The 24,172-nt window shown below is 35.2% G+C and overlaps 1 protein-coding gene across 3 annotated transcripts in view; it reads right to left on the bottom strand.

Annotated features, from left to right (window-relative positions):
- Positions 1–18,801: 18,801 nt before the first annotated feature.
- Positions 18,802–24,172, bottom strand: part of LOC123271012 (phenoloxidase-activating factor 2-like) — a 140,494-nt gene continuing 135,123 nt past the window's right edge. For all 3 annotated transcript variants that reach the window (XM_044737225.1, XM_044737222.1, XM_044737223.1), the window contains 2 exons: positions 19,817–19,980; positions 18,802–19,604 (listed from right to left, as the gene is read on the bottom strand). In XM_044737225.1, the coding sequence (XP_044593160.1) occupies positions 19,425–19,604; positions 19,817–19,980 (344 nt within the window). In that variant the 3' untranslated portion in view covers positions 18,802–19,424. The remainder of the gene's footprint in view (positions 19,605–19,816; positions 19,981–24,172) is intronic.

Here is a 24,172-nt window from a genome sequence, read left to right as displayed (position 1 = left end):
AAAAATTTTTCAATCACCAAAACCCCCAATTTTCCCGTTTTTTTTCGGTTTTTTACAGTTTTCTCAAAATCCTAGGGTGTAGGGGCCAAACGGACCTCAAATTCGGGTTCAGCGGGTCAAATTACATGGGAATATATGTGGCGCGTCCCAAGTACAGACAACTTTTTTTTTTTTGTGTGCCGGTGTTATTAGTTAACAAGGAGTATGTCGTACATTAATTAAATAATACGACGCATATACAAGATAAATTTGCTTGGCATGTCGTGTACTCAAGAGGTCTCGAGTAGTCAGCCATTTTGTTGAGGAAAGCGTCGTTTCATTGTTCGAGGAAGATCCTGGTTTGTCGGTCACCTCGATTCAATCGTCTGTTCCTGAATCAGTAACCGGCCCAGCTGCAGCCACGGGGAATCTACCACCGCTGGACAACGTTAAAGCACACCGAAGTGGTAGTAGTACCTGTTGTAAGTCAGGTGGTATATTGGATAGAATTGGACGCGGTATTGAACTTACTTTGAGCTGTATTTTTCAATATTTGTATTTGACGACCAGTTAGCTCTATTTTTCCAACTAAGCGATCAGCGGAGCAGTACGCGGTAGAGGTTGGTTTTGTGTCGGAGCTGAACCCACTTTTTAACAAATATCGCCACCCACGATTTGCCCTGAACCATATTCTTTACGCGAATTAAATCAATTTCGCTATTTATAGCTTTGAAAGCTATCGGCTTGGTCCGCCGTAAAATCTAAAGCTACAGGCATCTGGAGTAGCATCGACTCTTATAAGCTACGGCTTCGAGTTGGTTATACTCCGGGTGTAACGAGCGTGTCTTTTCGGCCCAGTTGGTAGTTAATTATTAAATATAAATTAAGATAGTTTATTTTCGAATACAAAATTTATTTCACTCTACAAACAGTCGAGACCAGCCACGTTACAAGTGATACAGGGCAAATTACCCTGTTACAATATTTAATATTAGGTGTGTTCATGATGTTTAATCGATTTTAGATGTAATTTTAAAATTATATGTTATTCATTATATTTAAAAAGATGTATGTGCAAAGGGAGGGAGTGTCAGAAATAGTTTACTTTGCTCATACTTGAGGCACCATCTATTAGACGTTTAAAATAATTACTAGGGCTCTGGAGTAGTCTCTTACATTGTGACATACTCACTCTTGACTATAGCTCTGTACCGATCACACGTACATCTAGAAGTTCTGTGTACAAGACATAATAAAGCTGCAAATACATTTAGACGTATATATAATCAAAGTGTTATATTATTACTAGAATAGCCATCCTTCCTATTTTCCACAATTAATTATAAAAGTCCTTCACTAAGAATTTCTGTCCCAATTTAGATAAACGCGATCAATACAGTGACCCAAATTTCAACCGTTCGTCATACTTGAGTTACCCTCTTACTCCTTATAAGATACATTTTTTCTACTTTTGTGGGCCCTTGTAACTCGTCTCCGATTCAAATATCGCTAAGAATATCTGTCCCGATCCAAACTTAAGCTATAAACACAGTGACCTCTGTTTCCACCGTCCGCCATTTTTTATTCACTCTCTCACTTCTCAAAAAAATTTTTTTTTGGACTTTCTTGGACCCTTCCCACTTTTTCCAAGTTGAAATGTTCCTGGTAATGTCCGTCCCGATTTCAATAAATGCAATAAATATAGTGACATAATTTCAACCGTCCGCCACGTTTGATTAACCCTGTTATTCTTCACAAAATATTTTTTTTGGCATTCTAGGACTCTTTCGTCTCGTCCAACATTTCAATGTCCCTAAGAATATTCGGCCTGATTTGAATTGAAACGATTAACATACTGACCTAAATTTTAAGGGTTTGCAAGAAACACAAAATATTTTTTTTTTTTGCGTTATAGAATCCATTCAACTTGTCTCAAATTGAAATGTACCGATAAACGACCGTTTCGATTCTAATATATGTCGTAAACATCGTGACAAGTTCAATCGTCCGCCATGATCGATTAATCCTCTTACTTCGCACAAAATATTTTTTTTGACATCATCGGACTCTTTCGACGTCCCAAATTTAAATTTTCCTAAAAATATCCATCCTAATTTTAATATATGCCGTATACATAGTTACCCAAGTTTCAACTATTTGCTATATTTGATTTACTTTCTCACTCTTCATAAAATATTTTTTTTTCACTTTGTTCAACCCTCTCAACTTGTCCCAAATTGAAATTTTTCTGAAAATGACCGTCCCAATTTAGATATATGCCGTACATATAGTGACCCGTTTCAACCGTCTACCATTTTTGATTTACCCTCTCACTCTTCATAAAATATTTTTTTTTCACTTTGTTCAACCATCCCGACTCATACCAAATTAAAATTTACCGGGAAATATCCGTCCCAATCAAAATATATGCCGGGGCATAGAGACCCGTTTCAACCGCCCGCCATATTTAATTTACTCTCTCACTCCTCACAAAATATTTTTTTCTGACATCCTTAGACTCTTTCGACTTGTCCCAAATCGAATATCTCTGAGAATACCTGTCCCAATTTAAATAAACGCGATAAATACAGTTACCCAATTTTCAACCATCCACCATTATTGATTAATCGTCTCACACTTTACAAAATATTATTTTTGACTTCTTTGGACCCTCCCGACTTGTCCGAAATTAAAATTTACCAAGACATAGTGACCCGTTTCAACCGTCCGCCATATTTAAGTTACCCTCTCACTATTAACAAAATATTTTTCAACTTCCCGCTAAGAAAATTGAAAATTTTCAAAAATTGGGAAGTTATCGTTTTCACTCCGTTTTTCGAAAATCGAGTTTTCATCAGATCTCGACGTTTTGAGGTCCTAGGAAGCTTCCCCGACTATTTCCGCGGTGATGTCACCGTGCTCGCCTGTATGTATGTGTGTGTGTGTGTGTGTGTGTGTGTGTGTGTGTGTGTGTGTGTGTATGTGTGTGTGTAAATCTCTCATAACTTTTGAACGCATCATCCGATTCGATCAAAATAAGCAGCATTCCAAAGAGTTCTTTTGCCCTTAGAATTCTAATACTTGTTTACAGAATTTGAGTCGATGAATTTTTAGAAATCTCAAAAATAAAATTTCCAAAAATTCGTTTTTTAAAAATATCTTTTAAACGGCTGAACCGATCGATTCCAAAAACTGATCAGCTTTTAACCTCAAAAAATCATGTCGATCGCCATCAGCCAGGTCAAAATCGGTTAATTCGTTCGTGAGATATCGTTGTCGAAAAAAATTGAAAAAAATATTTCTTTTTAATTTCTATGAAATTTTTAGTCTGACCAATTGGCGCTTAAAAATTCTTGAAAGAACTTAGAAACCTGCGTTGAATGCCGTAGACCGCGAGAAAATCAGTTAATGTATTCAAAAGTTATTGCGGTTTGAAAATTCCAAAAATAGTGTTTTATGAAACTTCTATCAGCCTTTTGAGCTTGAAGAGTTCAAAAGCACAAAACAGCTATTTATTTGAGCTCGAAGAGCTTGAAATAAGACAAATACTATATTTTTGAGCTCAAAAAGCTCAAAAAATAAGTGACTTGTTGAGCGCTACGGTATAGAGGTAGCGGGAAGTTGCAGGGATGGCCTTTAGGGTCAACCGTTTTCCTAATTTTTTTGAGCTCAGAGAGCTCAAAATAACACACAAATTGTATTTATGAGCTCGAAGAGCTCAAAAATGTCATAAGTGCAATTTCGAGCGTTTAAGTATAGAATTGGCGGGAAGTTGCAGGGATGGCTTTCAGGGTCAACCATTTTCGTAATTTTTTAACTTCCCCTTAAGAAAATCGAAGATTCAAAATCGGTTGATTCGTTCGAGAGTTATTTGGCTGACCCAAATCCTAACTGGTCACGGTTGTTTTAGGGAATATCAATTCAAATACGAACACACGGAGAGTAGGTTCTGCGACGAGTGTAGGGAGAAGGGAAATGGAGAAAGGGTCGACAACGTGGAGCACTTAATGCTCGAATGCCTTGAGTACGAGCCTCAACGCGAGGTGCTCAAGGACATATGGGGTGGGAACGCGGAATGGGTGAATGTTGCGCGTGCGATTGCCACATCCCAAAGTAACTTCAAGCTTTTAAAAGATTTCAGCAAAGTAGTAGTATGTTGCAAACTCCAGACCCAACTAGCTAATGAAAGCGCGATTAGGGACGAAGCTCAGGCATCCACCTAGGTAGAGTCGGAGCGCCTAGGCAAAAGCGATATGCTCCACACAATTGTGAGGATAGTATAGAGCTTTGGATGACTGCCGTAGAATAAGATAGGGAACCAAAAACTACACAAGTGCCCGGGCACCCCACAGACGCAAACACTTACTCGTAAAGTCAATTTACACACAACACACTACACATACAACACGGTCTTCTATCGACTCCGCCTCCCCGTGGTCCCCGCTGGATACTGCTCATATTCTGCGGGTATATTTCGATGTACCCACAGGGAATGGGCTGCCAGAGGAGTCGATGAGAGTTGCACACATTTGCAATAACACGTAACTCTCAAATGCTGTTCAATGAGTGTGTGCAAACACAAGAGGACAGCGGTTTTTCCTTGTCAGCGCTCTTGGTTGTGTATTGGTTAAGGTGAAGGTAGGACAAATATACGTGCGTGTATAGCTCTTTTGAGCCCAGGAAACGGCCTCTTCGGAGGTAGGCGAAAGCCTCACCATATATTCTTCGTTCGAGAGTTATCGTGAACGAAAGAAAACCGAAAAAAGTGTTTTTTTGACATAACTTCGTCATTTCTTCTCGGATCGTTTTTAATGACATAAAATAATTCTAGACCTTAAAAAACCGTGTCGATCGCCGCCAAAAACGTGAAAATCGGCTGATTGGTTCGAGAGATATCTTCGATAAACTATTTGGAAACAAGTGTTTTTTTAACATAACTCCGACATTTTTTGGAATAACTTTTAAACGGCTGTACTGATCGATTTCAAAAACTAATTAGCTATTAGCATAAAAAAATTATGTCGATCGCCGTCAAGCCGGTCCACCAACGGTCAATGCGGTCAAAATTGGTCAATTCGTTCAAGAAATATCATGAACGAAAGAAAACCAAAAAAAGTGTTTTTTCGGAATTACTCCAAATTTCCTAGTTTTATCGATTCAAACTTGAAGATTCGTCATGAAATTAAAAAAATTGCGTCAAATACTGCCAACCGCGTGAAAATCGGTTGATTCATTTAAAAGTTAGTGCGGTTTGAAAATTTAAAAAGTATTGTTCTGTGATACTTCTATCAGACTTTTGAGCTCGAAGAGCTCAAAATAACACATAAATTGTATTTTTGACCTCGAAGAGCTCAAAAACCTCATTAGTGCAGTTTTATGCACCTAGGTATAGAATTAGCGGGAAGTTGCACGGATGAACTTCAGGGTCTATCGTTTTTCTAATTTTTTTTGACATCTTTGGATTCTTCCGACTTGCCCTGAATACAAATGTCTATAAAAATATCTGTCTCAATTCAAATAAACGTGATAAATACAGGTGCCCATTTTTCAACTGACCGCGATATTTGATTAATCCTCTCACTTCCCACAAAATATTTTTCTTAATTCGTTGCACCCTTTCAACTTGTCCTTAATCTAAATATCTCCGAATATATCCGTCCTAATTTAAATAAATGCGATAAACACAGGGACCTAATTTTTAACCGTCCGCCGTATTTGAATTGTCTTTTTACTCCTTACAAAATATTTTTTCTTCAATCCGTTGGACCATTTCAACTCGTCCCAAATTTAAATATCCTAAGGGATATCCCCCAATTTAAACAAACTCGAAGTTAGAAACTAATACGGTATTTTTTGGTTCTGAAATTTTCTACGTTTTTTTTTTCAATATTTGTCATGATTTTTTGTTTATTAATTTCATCATACATATTATTTAAAGTTCCGAAAAATTTGAGCCCCGGGGCACCTTGCTTCCGTTTTGGCCCTAGCTTTTTTTTACACGGCTGCTGATTAGTTTGGCTGCTAGTTTCAGCTGCATTGTTGATGATCCTGGATTGACATCGTCTATTGGGTGAATCAATGCCTTGTGAAATTGTGATAAACTATGGAGCGTGTCCACAGTCCTCTCAATCTTAATTTTTAATGTTGGATCTTGTTCAACATTCTATAGATCAGATGCTTTCTCAAAGCTTTCCTCACTGTCATACTCAATCAGTTGAGTCTTTGACTCTGACTCTGAATTCTATTTCGGATTTTATGAAACAGAATTTAAATTTAATCAATTATAAATTTAATTAATAATTTATCATCCAATTAATAATTTATCATGTATCTCTTATTATTAAAATAATAGGCTTTCTAAATTAAGCATCTATTGAAACGTATTTATTGCGTTTTATATTTTTCTGCATGCATGTCTCATTCATCTATAATTACGTCTTATATTCTTATTTTTATTTTGCAAAATTTCTTTTCTAAAAGAATATTCATAAATACTCTTATCTTGTGATAAATCACTTCCACAAAATTTATTATTTTTTAATAAATAATTCACGTACGTTATTGTACGTCATAATGACGTAACTTTACCATCATATATTTACGTCACTGATAAGTCACGCTTTCACGTAATACTGATGTAATTTTCAAGTCATATATTTACGTCACTGGTTAGTCACGGTCTTACGTAATACTGATGTGAGTTCCAAGTCCCTATTTTATATCAGTTAAAAGTCAAAGTTGTACGTAATATTGACGATTCTAGGTCATTATATCCATTGCACTAAAATCCATACTTTAGTACAATTATTAATTCATTAATTGGGATTAAATAACGTTAGATTTATTTGATTTTTGGGTACGTTTATGTTAGAGCATTATTAATTTTTTAACTGGGGGGCTTCGCCCCTAACCCCCACTGGGGTTCTGCCCCTGGACCACCTCTTTCCCGCTTCACAGCATTATTTATATTTGTAAAAATGCTTACCGTAAGATGGACGGTGTGGCTTAATGTATATAGAATAAGCGAAAGGAAATTTAGTATAGATTGGATAGCTTAAATGGTAGAGTAGCCGACATGTCTTCGGAAGGTTCTGGGTTCGAATCCCAGTCCGAGCTATCTAATAATTTCTTCTCGCATATTCTATAAACTCACATTAAGATAATCCTTTCCATATTCCTTTCTCAATCCTTTTCTACCAATATCCTGTTACGTGAATGTGGAACGCTTCACGTAATAATTACCGTAACTCCTATTCTTTCCCGCTTCACAGCATTATTTATAGTTGTAAAACATGCTTGCCGTAAGATGGACGGTGTGGCTTAATGTATATAGAATAAGCGAAAGGAAATTTAGTATAGACCGGATAGCTCAAATGGTAGAGGAGCTGACATGTCTTCGGAAGGTTCTGGGTTCAAATCCCAGTCCGAGCTATCTAATAATTTTTTCTCGCATATTCTATAAACTCATATTAAGATGATCCTCTCCACATTCCTTTCTCAATCCTTTCCTACCAATATCCTGTTATGTGAATGTGGAACGCTTCACGTAATTATTACCGTAACTCCTATTCTTTTCCGCTTCACAGCATTATTTATATTTGTAAAAATGCTTACCGTAAGATGGACGGTGTGGCTTAATGTATATAGAATAAGCGAAAGTTATTCCCTTTAAGGGTTGTGTGTTTTCCCGGAAACACTAAGAATTAATAAACTAGCCCGCATTGAGCTCGAAGAGCTCAAAACAACACATGAACTGTATTTTTGAGCTCGAAGAGTGCTCAAAAACGGCATGAGTGCAATTTCAAGCATCCAGGTATGGAATTAGCGGGAAGTTGCAGGGATGGCTTTCAGGTTCAACCGTTTTCCTAATTTTTTTTTTCCTCACTTCATCATCATCATCATCATCATTTAGATATTTTTATTTTTGATTTATTTGCAATTGGATATTATTGTATTGGACATTATTTTTGGACATTATTCTCTTGGATTTTCTAACCGGTAACCGATTCGTACATATTGATTTACAAATATGAATTAAATCATTGGAATTAATTAACGTTGGATATATTTGTCTTTGGACATTTTTTTTTTGATTTATTTGTATTTGGATATTATTGAATGGCACCGAATAGATCGTGACGGTCACTATTCAGACTGCTACTCGTAGCCTCTACGGATCGTACCGGTGATGATTCACTTTCACTATACAGTAGATCGTGCCGAGCAGAAAACTTTTTTTTCAGTGTGATGTAACTGAAGTCTTTTTGTTACATTAGTGAAAAGTCACAATCGTACGTAAGGCTAATGTCATTTTAAAATCATCTTTAGACCCTGTTAAAAAAAATTTCATCTTTATACACTGTTAAAAAAAATTATTGTGTGGTTTTAGGAAACCACGATGCAAGTGAAACTTTTTTTGGATTGTTGACATTCAACTAAAAATTTTCAGAAAATTAATCAATTTAGGGTGTCAAAATTGTGTTTTTAATCCTAACTTGATAATTGGTAAATGAAAAGGGCCAGCCTAGGGGATGTAGCCGTGATTGTGCTTATCGTCATTAACGGATCTTAATAAAATTTAGTACATATGTTACTCAGATGATTATCTCAAATAAGTTTAAAGATTAGCTAAGTAGGTCAATAAGTTTGGAAATAATAGCTGTTTGAATATTTCTGAAGATAGTAGAAGTTGCATTTTCTGTCTTGTTACTTTTAAAAAACATTTAATTGAAATAAGATAGCTTATTATTGAAGTTATACTTGTTTTGGCGCGTTTAGATGAGAGTGAAATTTTTGAGCTGCGCGCGCATGATGTCCCAAAAAAGCGACATGATAAAGTTGGCCATCAAATATAATTAAAAATATAGATTTCTTTCACTGACTATACTTAACTTATAAGTTAACTCATATACAGGGTAGCCGAAAAGTATTCATCGAAACGTTTTTATTTTTAAATTCGATAAAAATACCATTAAATATGGAATATATATTATTCATATTATTAATCAATTCTAAAAATGGTCAATTAAATATTTTACTTTTTATTTAACTTGGTAATAATTTCTTTTTAATTAATATTTTTTTAAAAATAATAACAATCTCATGAATTAAAATACTTGAACTAAAATATTGTAGTAAGGTAAAAGCCCTAAGTAGTTGCTCATGTACCAGTACATGCTCACTCCATGTATTTGTATATCTATATTCACAAATATAGATATACAAATACATGAAGTGAGCATGTACTCCCGGGAAAAAATGATCAGGACTGATCAGACCTGTTCATATCTGATCAGGCCTGAAATCCGACCTGATCAGGCCTGTTCATGTATGATCAGGCTTGAAATTAGGCCTGATCAGACCTGTCCATGCCTGTTCATGTCTGAAGTGTTAATTAAGCTCAGACCCGATCAGACCTGATCAAGCCTGTTCATGCCTGCTCATGTCTGTTCATGTCTGAAGCATTAAATACGGTTAGACTTGATCAGATCTGATTAAGCCTGTCCATGCATGTTCATGTCTGAACCGTTAAATACGCTCAGACCTGATCAGACCTGTCCATGCCAGTTCATGTCTGAAGTGTTCAATACGCTCAGACCTAATCAGACCTGATCAAGCCTGTTCATGCCTGTTCATATCTGAAGCATTAAATATGCTCAGACCTGATCAGACCTGTCTATACCTGTTCATGTCTGAAGCGTTAAATACGCTCAGACCTGATCAGACCTGCACATATCTGATCATGTCTGATCTACCCTAAAATAGATAAGGATTAAAACTCCATATATCAGCTGACAAGAACTGTTCATGCATGATTTGCTCTCTTAAATGATATTTTAAGCCTGGAAGAAAAATTTTATCGAACTATAGACTGCAGTTCTATTTTTAATAAGTTTAATCAGTTGATATCGATAGGCGATAAGTCCTTTTAAGGTGTCTGTTATTATCTTAAGCTACGCCTTGGTCCATTGCGTTAGAGTGTCAAAGGCTGCAAAATTGTAGAACACACAAATAATTCTTTATTTCCTATACGTTTTAATTAAAAAAAAAAACTTCAATTTTAAAAGAAAACAATAAAATTATAATTACGGAATAAACCTTGAAGAAATTTTTTTTACTTTACATAGAACCTTATGTTAATAGAGCGAAAAAAATACATAGCCGTCCCAAATAAATCACTCTAACATACACAGTAAAAAATTTTACGTCATAGCGTCAAAAATCTTAGTGTTAAAAATTTTTGTGTTAAATATTTAACACTTATATGTGTAAATTTAACATTTGTTTTTTTAAATCAACACAAAAAAGTGTTAAATATTTAACATAAAAATTTTCAACACAAAATTTTTTGACGCAATGACGCGAAATTTTTTACTGTGTATAATTAATTATCAATAATTAATAAATTAAGTGTAGAACTCTGTTAACTATAAGGATAAGTCATGTATAAAATTTAAATTACTTAAAGTAGTTTGAAAGGTACAGTAGAGTAAAGATAAGTAATTGGGTCAACAGGCAAAGTATCAGTCTGAAGAGCGCAACGTACATGGTTCGAATCTCCGTCGGCACCAATCTTTTTTTTTCTTTTATGGACCTGATCGAGTCAGACATGAACAAGTCTGATCAGACATGAACATGGCTGGTCATTTTTCATATCTGATCAGACCTAAAGACTCTTGCCTGTTCATATCTGATCATTTTTTCCCGGGCTGATACATGAGCGGCTACTGGGGCTCTAACCTTACCTATCACATTTAGGTATCTTTTTATTGAGTTCATAATTTTTTAATACAGGCTTAATCATTTTGTTTATCAAATCTAGTAATTCTATCCATATTTTTTTAAATTTATTTTATAGACCATTTTAATAATTTTTCGGAATTTTATTGGAAACAAAATCTAGTTTTGTGCTACAATATTTGTAAGTCTTTTAATTCATGTAATTAATATTATTTTTGAAAAAATATTAATTAAAAAGATATTATCAATAGGTTAAATAATTAATAATGAACTATTTTATAAGATACATATATTTTAAATAAAAAACAAACAAAATAGCGTGGAGCACTGGCACAAATGAGTAATAGTCTATACACTACACGTCAGCTGCTGCGAACTATAGGCGCCGCCATATTGGCCTTGGCTGCTCTGACGAGCGCCTTTCACTTTATCCCTACTCCGCGGCCGACCATCGCGCGACATGCAACACACAGACGAAAAAGTTTGAGACGATGTAATAAAAGTTTTACTTTAAAAAGGTATTGAAGATAATAGAAATCATTTATGAAAAAACCAATACTTTTCAATTTTTTTACCATACTTGTTTTTATCAGGATACGTCAGTGTTAAGTTACGGTTTGACATGATATTAATGTAACTTTGGAGTAATGGTTTTCTATCATAAATTCGTTGGAATCAAGCAGTAAAAATTTTATTCCAAAAGAGTATAGAGGAAGGGGAAGGACAAAACGGAATATACCTACGGAAATTTTAAGTTTTTGGGGACCCAAATACCGTAAATCGTTTTCATTTTAATTCTGTTCAAAATAAATAGCACTAATTTCAAACTGCCGTTTAAAAAAAGATTTTTATTTTTGCGGGCAAAACGGGGTACCCCTCAAAGAAATTCAAAAATAATTTTTTTTCAAAATAAGTATCTGCTTTGACAAAATCAAATTCTTGCAAACAATTTTGCTACAAAAACTCACTTTTGACTTGATGCGTATGAGAGTAAACTTATAAGGCAAATTTTTTTTAAAACTTATTGTATTTTTCAATAATTATTGTATCTATAATGAGAAATGAAAAATTTAATAATGAAAAAAAACCGTGATCATTTAGAAGGAATAAATTATTTTCTATGCATACTATCCACAAAGAAGTCTGAATTTCTCCCGATTTTTAACCTTCTGTATCTCAGTGAAAAATAATCGTATTGCAAATCTGAAAAGATGCATTTTAAAGCTTTAAAACTTCATGATTATAGTTCTCAGATTTTCTAACAAAAAAAAATTTGGCTAAAAATGACATGCAGAAGAATTTTTCCAAAATTTTTAATTTCTTTTCTTTCGTTTCAGAGGCATGGAAAAATTTCTTCGTGACCTTCGGTAGCTGGAATATTAAAAGTTGAAGACAAATGGGCTTTTGCAAAAGTATTGCTTTCGTGAAAGTAATATAATTCTCGTTAATTATGTTTTATGAATTTTTTTGAATTTAGGAAAAATTTGTCAACTTTGAGTGGCATTTTGCGTTTAATTGGATAATCTGAACATTTTTGTTTTCAACTTTCTGAATTTATAACGTTAATATGACATCGCTATGACGTTCTTATAACCAATGAAAGATAAATTCATGAAAATTCTGAAATTTTATAAAGTTTAGAAAAAATTCATCAATTTCTGTGTAATCTATATATATATAAGAGATTCCCACCTATATATTGACTCATCACGATATCTCTGGAACCATAAGGCGTAGCGACTTGAAATTTGGTAGGAATATTCCTTTCGCCGAGTAGAGGTCAGCTAAGAACGGATTTTACGAAATTCCACCCACAAGGGGGGTTACGAGGGCGTTAACAATAGAAAATTCCCATTTTTAACCTATAGCTCCTATCGACTTCAAATTTGGTAGGAATCTCCTATATGTGATGTAGAAATGATCTAAGAGCGGATTTTACGACAATCTACTCCCAATATGGATTGCGGGGGTGGACGTTAACAATGAAAATTAAAAATTTCCGACTTCTAGCTCCTACAGACTCCTAATTTTGTATGAATTTTGTGTAAGTGATGTAAAAATAATTTATGAACGAATTTTACGATATTCCACTCCACAGAGGAATGCGGGGGTGGGTCTTAACAATGAAAATTTTAAATTTTTTAGCTGTAGCTCCTAAAGGCTCAAAATTTGATAAGTATCTGCTACATGCGAGGTAGAAATGATCTAAGAGTGGATTTTATGACAATCTACTCCCAATATGGATTGCGGGGGTGGACGTTAACAATGAAAATTAAAAATTTCCGACTTCTAGCTCCTACAGACTCCTAATTTTGTATGAATTTTGTGTAAGTGATGTAAAAATAATTTATGAACGAATTTTACGATATTCCACTCCACAGAGGAATGCGGGGGTGGGTCTTAACAATGAAAATTTTAAATTTTTTAGCTGTAGCTCCTAAAGGCTCAAAATTTGATAAGTATCTGCTACATGCGAGGTAGAAATGATCTAAGAGTGGATTTTATGACAATCTACTCCCAATATGGATTGCGGGGGTGGACGTTAACAATGAAAATTAAAAATTTTTGACTTTTAGCTTCTACAGACTCCTAATTTTGTATGAATTTAGTGTAAGTGATGTAAAAATAATTTATGAACGAATTTTACGATATCCCACTCCACAGAGGAGTGCGGGGGTAGGTCTTAACAATGAAAATTTTAAATTTCCGAGCTGTAGCTCCTATAGGCTACAAATTTGGTAAGAATCTGTTCTATGGGATGTAGAAATGATTCAAGAGCGGATTTAATGACAGCCTACCCCCAATATGGATTGTGGGGGTGGGCGTTAACAATGAAAATTTTAAATTTCCGAGCTACAGCTCCGACAGACTCATAATTTTGTATGAATTTTCTGTAAGTAATGTAAAAATAATTTATGAACGAATTTTACGATATCCCTCCCCACAGGGGGGTACGGGGGTGGGTTTTAACAATTAAAATTTTACATTTTCGAGCTGTAGCTCCTATAAGCTCCAAATTTGAAAAGAATCTGCTATATGCGATAAACTGAAACTAAGAAAACGACCCAAAGTCGAAGAAAGTATTTACTAGCGTTATAGATTGAAATATAGATTAACTATCAAGTTGGAATACTAAAATAAAACAATAAATTATAAAATTAGTGTAAGAAAAGTAGATTTAAGCGAAAGATGTATCAGAGTTTGTTAGACAAGCTGTACATCTGGTGCCAATAAATCTATATATATATATATATATATATATATATATATATATATATATATATATATATATATATATATATATATATATATATATATGAGATTTCCACCTATATATTGACTCATCACGATATCTCTGGAACCATAAGGCGTAGAGATTTGAAATTTTGTAGGAATATTCCTTTCGCCGAGTAGAGGTCAGCTAAGAACGGATTTTACGAAATTCCACCCACAAGGGGGGTTGCGGGGGCGTTGACAATGGAAAATTCCCATTTTTAAACTATAGCTCCTATCTACTCCAAATTTAGTAGGAATCTCCTATATGTGATGTAGAAATTATCTATGAGCGGATTTTATGAAAACTCATCCCCAATAAAGATTGCGGGGTAGGGGTTAACAATGAAAATAAAAAATTTCTAAACTATAGCTCCTATAGGTTTCAAATTTGGTAGGAATCATTTATATGTGATCCAGAAATGATCTAATAGTGGATTTTATAACAACCTCCTCCAAATATGGATTGCGGGGGTGGGTGCTAACAATGAAAATTTTAAATTTCTAAGCTAAAGCTCCCATAGGCTCTAAATTTGGTAAGAATCTGCTATATTTGAGGTAGAAATGATCTAAGAGCGTATTTAATGATAACCTACTCCAAATATGGATTTCGGGGGTGGGTGTTAACAATTACAATTTTAAATTTCCGAGCTATAGCTCCTACAGACTCCAAATTCGGTGAGAGTCTTCTATGTGTGATGTAGAAGTGATCTAAATTAGGATTTCAATAAATTCTAACTTCAATAGCGATTGCGGGGGTGAGTGTTAGAATTTTCAATTTCAATTTCCAAACTGTAACTTTTATAGACTCTAAATTTGGTAGAAATCTTCCGTTATAATTTTCCTGTCAAGTTCAGCTAAGAATGGATTTTATTAAATTCCTCCTCCAAAGGGGTTTGCGACGGCGTTAACAATGAAAAATTCCCGTTCTTAAACTATAGTTTCTATCGACTCCAAATTTGGTAGGAATCTTCTGTAAGAGATATAGAAATAATCTATAAACGAATTTTACGATATCTCACCCCATAGGGGTTGCGGGGATGGGTATAAACAATGAAAATTTTGAATTTTAAAGTTGTAGCTCTTACAGACTCCAAATTTTGTAGGAACTTTCTGTAAGTGATGGAAAAATAATTTATGAACGAATTCTACGATATTCTACCTCAAAGAGAATTGCGGGGGCGTTAACAATAAAAAATTCCCGTTTGTAAACTACAGCTCCCATATATTCCAAATTGGGTAAGAATTTTTTGTAAGAGATGTAGAAATAATATACGAACGAATTTCACGATGGTTCACCTCACAGGGGTTTGTGGGGGTAGTTGTTAACAAATAAAATTTTTATTTTTCAAGCTATAGCTCCTACAGACCCCAAATTTAGTAAGAGTCTTCTACATATAATATAGAAATTATTTAAGAATGGACTTTACAACGAATTACCTCCAATAAGGATCGCAGGGGTGGGTGTTAACAATAAAAAATCTTAATTTCCAAAATATAGCTTCTAAAAACTCTAAATTTGGTAAAAATCTTTTATTTCTCATGTAGAGATCATCTCACAATGAACTTCAATAAAGACTATTTCCGATAGGAATTGCGGGGATGGGTGCTAAAATCTAAAATTTTAATTTCCAAACTGTAACTTCTACAGACTTTAAATTTGGTGAGAATCTTCGTGTATGATGTCAAGTTCAGCTAAGAATGGATTTTCTCGAATTCTAAACCTAGAAGGGATTGCGGGGGTGTTAACAATGAAAACCTCTCATTTCCAAACAAAAGTTTCTATGGACTTGAAGTTTTGTTGAAACCTTTTGTTTATAATGTAGAAATTTTCTCGAATAGGATCTTATGAAATTCCTCTCCCATATAAGAGTGTGGGAGTGATAATTGTCAAAAAATTTATACTTTTCAAATACAGTTCCTACAGATATAGAATTTGATAGAATCTCAAGAGAAACAGGAACTTACGGGAATGGCCTCCAAGGCCAACGGATTTAAATATTTTCCTTTTTTAATAATTATATTTTCTCACAACAATCGTCTCTTTGGCAGCGGCAAAAAAAGTCATTGTAAGGTTTCCAAAATTTAACTTAAAATGTAGCTATTCACTCAACGGACTAAGAATTTTACATACATTTTATTTTTGCTGATCACATTACCCATGAATTGTTCTTATTACCGGATCGCGGGAACGTAACAGATTGAAATGAATGCATTTTCTAAGCACTTAGAAAAGAGAATTCGTTAAAAACATGTACAAATAAGTTTCTATGAAAAATTGATGTCACGGAGGAAATTTAAATTAACGGCAAAATTCGTCACGCTTTAAGCTAGCCAAATTTCAATTTCACTTATGAGACGCTCAATTACTTTAACTGAAACTTTCAATGATCATTTCAAATTTTTTTCTTCGTTTCAGTCATTATTCATTTTTGGAAAAAAAACCACTGGAATGTCATAGTGATTGCACATTAAAATTTGCAATGAATATTAGCTAGAATAATCACAGGGATAAAAGGTACGGGCCAATCTGATGAAATTTGAAATCTGTACAAATCTAAACAATACTCCCATTAAATTTCAAGTCTAGATCTCTAAAAATACAATTCTATGAAGTGCCCAGCGGAGCGGGCGGGTAACAGCTAGTCTTATCATAAATCTTAATAAAACTTGAGAAAAACGTATAAACTTGATCCTTTCCAACTGTTAAATCCATATAGATTTAAACAAACGTGTTTAATATCAATTGTGGTGCAGACAAGTGAGCTGCATTCAAGACTCCGAACTCAATGGACCCGAGTTCAAGCCCAGCATATGCCAGGATTTTTCAACTCCAAATCTTCTTCCTCAGCATGTAATCAGTCTCGAAATTATTATTCGAACCTAAAACCGCATTATTCAATGTTATTTTTTTTTTTTTCAAAAAATTTTCTTCCGCCTAATTAATTTTGACATCAGTTGTATATCATAAGGATGTCATAATTACGTCATATCAACGTCATAAATGTCATGTAAGCGTCACACTTACATCATGGGTACGCTATTTTCTATTAATTTGTTGTATTTTTTACAAATTTGAGTTATATACATTAGAAATGAACTTTCTACGGTGGTTAGAAGTATGAAGTTTAAAATTTGCTAGTTTCTATTAATTTGGTGTATTTTTTACAAATTTGAGCTATATACAATAGAAATAAACTCATACGTATTACGTAAGAATCTTACGTCAGGAAGTAAGAAATTATGATCCATATATGACTCATATATGACTTACATCTGACGTAAATCATGACGTAGCATAACGTCAGTATGATATAATTTTGTTCATTGGGTAAATATAATAAGATAAATGGACTTGGGTAAATCGTGTATTCTCAACAATAGGTTAGAATAATTTTTTCTATTTTTTCCGACAAAGAACATTTAATACAAAAAATTTTGAAAAAAAAAAAACGCCCCAATAAGTCAATTTTTGAAAAAGTTATGACAATTTATAAATAAAAAAGCGGTTTTGTTGAAAAAATCATAACTTTTTTTTGGTAATGTAAAAAAATTTGAAAAAATTATGGGAGATGTTTTTGATAGGGTAGAAAAGGAGGGAAAACTTTCAGCCAAATCAAAAGGGGTCAGGGTCAAAAGTGGTCGATTTGGTGTGGAATGCCCTATATATAGTCTGATATGGCTAATTTCCATATCAGGCCTGATATGGACGGTTTATATTAGACCTGATATAGTCTGATCAGAATATTTTTTCATGGGGAGTGTTGATGACACCATCTTGGCGAGCAAATATGAAACGTTCAGTCTTGGATATCAGGTCAGCTAACTTTAAGAAGGAAAACTTCAGCTGGTTGGACAAGTCATGATCACGCACAAGTTTAAAGTACACGCTGTGCATAGGCTTGTCCATGTGTTGGCCGTGAAGTTTTTTTTCTCGGCATTCCTGATGACGCTCTTAAATTTCTCTTTTTCGAGTTTAATAAGAGCGTTTGTACTTCCAAGACCTAGATTTCTTGCCGCATAAATTTCTGTTTTGTAGGGAAACGACCCCTTATGCCCATTTTCACATTTTCATGAGATCAAACTGATCCCGGATCAAAGTCGCATTTCCGTGCGTGACAGTGGATCGGGGGACGGCATTGTGTGGGTTTAAACACCAGCAGTTACCTTCGTATCATGTTATTTCACCCTAAACGAGCATATTGTCGACTTCTGAAAAAGGGTTGACAAAATCGAGAGAGTAGTTAATTAATCACTTTATAAAAGTAGGAGTCGGCATAGTAGATTTGAGAGGTATAACTGTTTTTACCACAACAGTTGTTTACGCTCAGTCTGTTGCTGTCTGTCTTGTAATTAATGTAATTTTATAACTTGAAATTGTTGACTAGTTTGTTTTGATGGAATGGAGATTGACTAAGTTTCTTAATATTTTGGTTACCACTTGTTTGACTTTATTTATATATTGTAAAACGATGAAATCTTTCGGAGTTTATTTTGCTACACAACAGTCTTAACCTTAAATGTAAGATTTTTAATTTTTTTCATTTATTTTTGTTAACTTGATCATATTGTTAAAAATAATTTGTTTCTTTTTGTACAGTTTGCCTGATGAAATTGTGAAATGTGAAATGCCTTACCAACACAACCACTAGATTTTAGAGCGCGAAGAACTCGTGCAAATATCTGTGTGTCGAGGCTTCTTATTTCTGGCAACAGGATACACTCTGACTACACTATTCTTCGTTGAACTATCTGAAGACATGCAAAAATATGAAAATAAATCGACAAGGCACATTGAAAAGACATGAATAAAGAATATGATCATATTTTTAGACCATTTATTTCAATTAACAACTTTTATACTGTTTCTATTTCAAATTTCGAGTAATTGCTAACTAGTATTAGATAACTGAATGTTATTCCTTTACATTATCATCCCTCAATCAGGTGCGTTTTAAAAGATCTCGATATTAGGTGCGGTGTGCATACCAGCAAAAATATATACATAAATATTTGCAAAAATATTTTGACTTTGTCTGTGAGATCAGTTGCACCTTATGAAAGTTTAGAAACTTGAGAAGATTTACTAAAAATACAAAAGGGAAAAATACGGCGTTCTTTTGCTAATTTAACTTAATGATGAGATTTATTCACACTGAACGAAAATCATTTAATGTATTGTAGGATAGATGATAAGAAAAGTAATCTACATTGTTAAGTTATTGTATTGATTATTATTAGGGCCAGGAAGTTGACGTTTTTTCTTTGTTCAAATTTGAGGTTAAACATATGAATGCTCATTTAAACTACTACGATAGTCCTGGCCCTGATTGTTATTAATATTTAACATAATTGAATATTCATAGTATTTCCAAAATATATATTTTCAAGTAAACACGTCAATGTAAATATTGTATGGTTGTGTCTTCATTTTAATTAAGATTATTCTCAAGTAGCTGCTGGTCAATCCAGTATCTTGCAGCTGCTACGTTCGCATACACTCCAGGGATATTATTTTCTCCACATCCAATGCCCCATGCAACTATTCCAGCTTGGGTATAACGTTCTTGATCATTAACTAGTGGACAAACCAGTGGACTTCCTCCATCTCCCTGAAATCATATCATTACTTTATAATACCATTTCTTTCATAATAACATGCCGTGTATGTTATTACTATGTGATTACTAGGTGATGTCAGGCAAGACTATCGCTGTACACCGCAGGCTAATTATATAACGTATGACAATAAATTCAGCCATTTATCAGATTGATATTCATCATATTACCAGGTAGTTAAAATCAATCACATGACAATAATTACCTTGCAAGTATCTTTTCCTGCTTCTCCTCCAGCACACATAAAGCTCGTATGAAGGATATAATACTTTCCTAGTCTTGTAGAACGCAGATAATTTTGACAAGTATCATGATTAACAACTGGCAGTTCAACTTTTTTCAGGATAACTTGATAATGACCCTCTTTACCTGTTATAAAATAAAAATTATATATTGCTGTTGTATTTTATAAGTGGAAAAACTGACTTGATGTTCCTAGTAGGAATAATCGAGTTTTCACTCGATATAAACCAGTAACTGGCCAGTGATATCGAGTAAAAACTCGAAATCGCGCCATCTACAACTAAATCATAAACATTGGTCACACTAACGTTGTACCTTTGCGAGTGTGTATCTGTTTATTTTTCTCTATTAACCCATACGCATTATTATCGTAAAAAATGTTAAAAAACAGTCTGAATCAATACAAATTTATGTATACTAATGTGTAAATAATTTTCTATATATATTACAAAATAGATGCAGTAAAAAAAGTTGACCCAATGAATGAATTGCGAATGCGGGAAATAAAAACAAATATTTCAGATTATTATTTAGACGAGTTGTTAAGAATTTTGCAAGCTGGAGTGTTTTCAGAGTTACCAATCATTGCAAAAATATTTTTCAATAAATGCAGTGTATCTTTTAAAATTGAAAAATTTCAAATGCTGATAAAGTTACAATGAGTGAATTTGTTTACTTCGATGTTGAAGATCATCTTACAGCGATTATTAATCCAAGTATTCATAAACAAAGCTTAATATTTGGACAATTTAATATGGATAAAATAAATTCATTTAAATTGAAAAACTAAATGAATATTTTTTTAATTATCTCCAATAAAAACCAATTATTTTATTATTTCATTGTTAGATTTATAATTATTAGTCTATCTAAATATTCATTTATCGGAATGTACAGGATAATTTGTCAAGGATAAAAATTGAAAGCTAAGTGATAGTTTTGTCAAAAAAATCTTGGGGACTTTGGAAGTCAGTAACGCAGAGAAGTCGATCCCGCCAATTCTCGTGCTGAGATAAAATTTCATCGTTGGAGCACCGAGTTCAAGCCTTCAGGTATTTTAGTTATTTTAGGCCAATTTAATTATTAATGTAAATAAGAGGCTGAAATAATTGAAATTGATTTCTCGAGCGGCCATTTTGCATTAGCGAGTTTCGTACTTTAGAAATTTATTTGCGAAGAGGTCATTTAGCTAGTTTTTGTCACTGGATATTTATTTTCAAAGAATGAATCTAATAGATTATTTATAAATGACCAATACAGCCACTTCGGAAACCATGCGGTAGGCACATGCAACCCTGAGAGCACCTCGCCGCTGTACTGCCGCCAATGTGTGTGTGTTTTTTTTTTTTTTTTTTTTTTTTTTTTTTTTATAGAGGAGGTCGAATACATTTACGTATACTAGTACGAGATGTTTGTCCTGGGTATGTCGGACTCGGAAGTCAATATTATTGACAACAATACCGACTAAACATCCTCCTCTCTCTTTCCCCATAGATGTTACGGGGAAGACTGGATCGGGATCGCGTTAGCATTACTTCAATCCAGTCCGTGTTGCGTCTCACGACGGTTGCTCCTAGTTACTAGTATCTTTCTGCGGTTTTTTCCTTTAAAAGACGCTGCGCATAGGCTGCGACAGCTGATCAGTTATCTTCTTTTTTGATCATGCAGGTTACTAAGCTCTCAGGGAAGAGCGTGGTGCCAATAGTTTCATCAGTACTGATTTTGTAGTCCTTCCACCGGTCAGACGTTGATGTTTGGGATCAGGCGTGCCGTCCATCTGCCCGTCTCTCCCGATGTCCATCGGTCCTGCCACTCTTGGTGCGTTTCAGCCTTTATCCTCGTTCTTGCGTCCTTCATGTTTTCGTCACTGTTTTTAGCGTCATAGAATTTCGCTCTCTCAAACGCGAGTAGGTCGATGGGTGCGGCTCCCGCAATGACTAATATAGCCGCCTCGGAAACCGTTCGAACGATCTTTCCGAAAACCATGCTGGTTAGTGGCAAAACCTCCAGCACGATCGATGTCGTTGCGAAGTCTCCCTTGTATGAGCTTCTCAAGCAGTTTTCCAGCAATGTCTAGCATACAGAGTGGTCTAAACGACAAAGGTGTTACGGGGGTTCCCTTTCCTTTATCTAAGAGAACCAATCTCTGCCGCTTCCAGACCACGGAAAAAGTGCCAGTTGCCAAGCATGCGTTGTAGGTGTTCAGGAGTATGTCAGGAGACTTCGGCGCTTCTGGTGAAGCCTTTCCAAGTCATTTGGTGACAATTTGGTAGGCTTTGCCCCAGATGTCCTTGCTGAGATCATTACAGATCTGTTTCCACAATATCGCTTTACTTGCTTTAATGGCTCGGTTTAGCGTCTTTTTGGCCTGCTTGTACTCTTTTGAATACAAGTCCTCGCTTGGGGAGCGTTTTGCGGCTCTCGTTGCGCGGCGACGTAGCTTATGGCATCTTTTGCGAAGTTCTGCTATGTCTGTTGACCACCAGTACGCCGGCCTGTGGAAACTCCTATTTTTCAGCCGCGGCATAGAGGCGTCACATGCGGCAGCAATCCTTCATCATATATAGCACTGCCTTTTCCGTCTCGCTGCAGGTATCCGGAGTCGGGTTGTTCTGAAGGATATAGACCAGCTTCGTGCAAGTGAAGCTTGCAATGCCTCTGGATCAAGCCTTCTGGCATTCCACTTCCGCTTAGAAAGATCGTGTTGTGAAACTGGAGTAGATGACAATCCAACGTTGAATGTCACAAACTGGTGGTCACTGCCACTGTATTCTTCGGATACAGTCCAGTCTTCGATCATGTTGGCAGTCCTTGGAGTCGCCAACGAAATGTCGAGGATGGACTCTTGTTACCCTGGTCTTCTAAAGGTCGTGGTGCTCCCGGTGTTCAGCACTATGAGTCCGAGTCTAGCCGCGACGTCAGCGACCTCGTTACCTCTGGTGTCGGAAAAAGCAGCGCCCCACTCAGCCGATTTAGCGTTGAACTCTCTGGCTACGATGACTTCGCCGTTGAACTTAGTAACCGCATCTTCTATATTTGCCAGTTTCTGTCGGAACACACTAATCCCTTCGTTAAGTGAGAGATAGACGCTCATGAAGTAGGTTGTGAAGGTTTGAATCCAGACAAAACCTGTTCCACTTCCGCTGTTGTTGACGGTAACGTTCTTTGTGTTCACAATCCAAATTGCTGCCGTGCCAGTTTCGTCTGCGAACTATGTTTTACCTTCGATGTTTAGATATTGCTCGCAGATAAAGCAGACGTCGATTTTATCTTCAAAGACACGCTGGCGCAGCAGGTTTTGCGCCAAGGCGCACCTATTCAGGTAGCCTTGTAGTATGCGTGTCATTTCTGCCCTCTCTTGGCTTCTGCAAGTGCTGTGCGGAATGCCCTGCAAGCTCCAGTGCCAGAAATATGGCATAGACCGTCCTGGGCATCTTTGTCCGGAGCACAAAGGAAGCATTTTGGCTTCTCCGTGCAGTTTACGGCCTTATGGTTCTCTTGGCCACATTTGTAGCAGCACCTACTTCTGTTTGGTCCCGCACACTGGCGTGTTTGGTGTCCAGAACTAAGACATTTAAAACAGTGGGTTACTTTTGCAACTGAACGTATACGTGTGTGTGTGTGTGTGTGTGTGTGTGTGTGTGTGTGTGTGTGTGTGTGTGTGTGTGTGTAAACCTCTTATAACTTTTCAATGATTGAACCGATTTTATCGCGGTTGGTGCCATTCGGAAGGACTTTGCCAAACTTAGATTTCCTGTTAATTAAGTTTAGCCGATTCGGACCGATAGTTTTTGAGAAATTTGGAGAAATTTAAAAAAAAATAGGAAAAAAAATTTTTCAGAAGTGGTTCTTTTTGGGATAACTTTTAAACCACTCTACCGATCAATTCCAAAAACAATTCAGCTCACAACCTTGAAAAAATAAGTTGATCGCCGCCAATCCCGTCAAAATCGGTTGATTCGTTCGGGAGATATCGTGAACGAAAGAAAACCGAAAAGTGATTTTTCGGAGTTACTACAAAATTTCCAGTTTGACCAATTGAAACTAAGAAAATCTTTAAGAGGCTTGTAAAACTGCGTAGAATGACACCAACTGCGTAAAAATCGGTTCATTTATTTAAAAGTAATTGCGGTTTGAAAATTCAAAAAATAGTGTTCTATAAAACCTCTATCAGATTTTTAAGCTCAAAGAGCTCAAAAGCATAGAAAAGGTATATTTTAGAGTACAAGCAGGCAAAAAAAACGCTAAACTGAACCATTAAAGCAAGAAAAGCGATATGGTGGACACAGATCTGTAATGATCTCGACAAGGACATCTG

Source organism: Cotesia glomerata, linkage group LG8, assembly GCF_020080835.1.
Source record: "Cotesia glomerata isolate CgM1 linkage group LG8, MPM_Cglom_v2.3, whole genome shotgun sequence".
Taxonomy (NCBI): domain Eukaryota; kingdom Metazoa; phylum Arthropoda; class Insecta; order Hymenoptera; family Braconidae; genus Cotesia; species Cotesia glomerata.
This window is presented reverse-complemented; position numbering and strand designations above follow the sequence as displayed.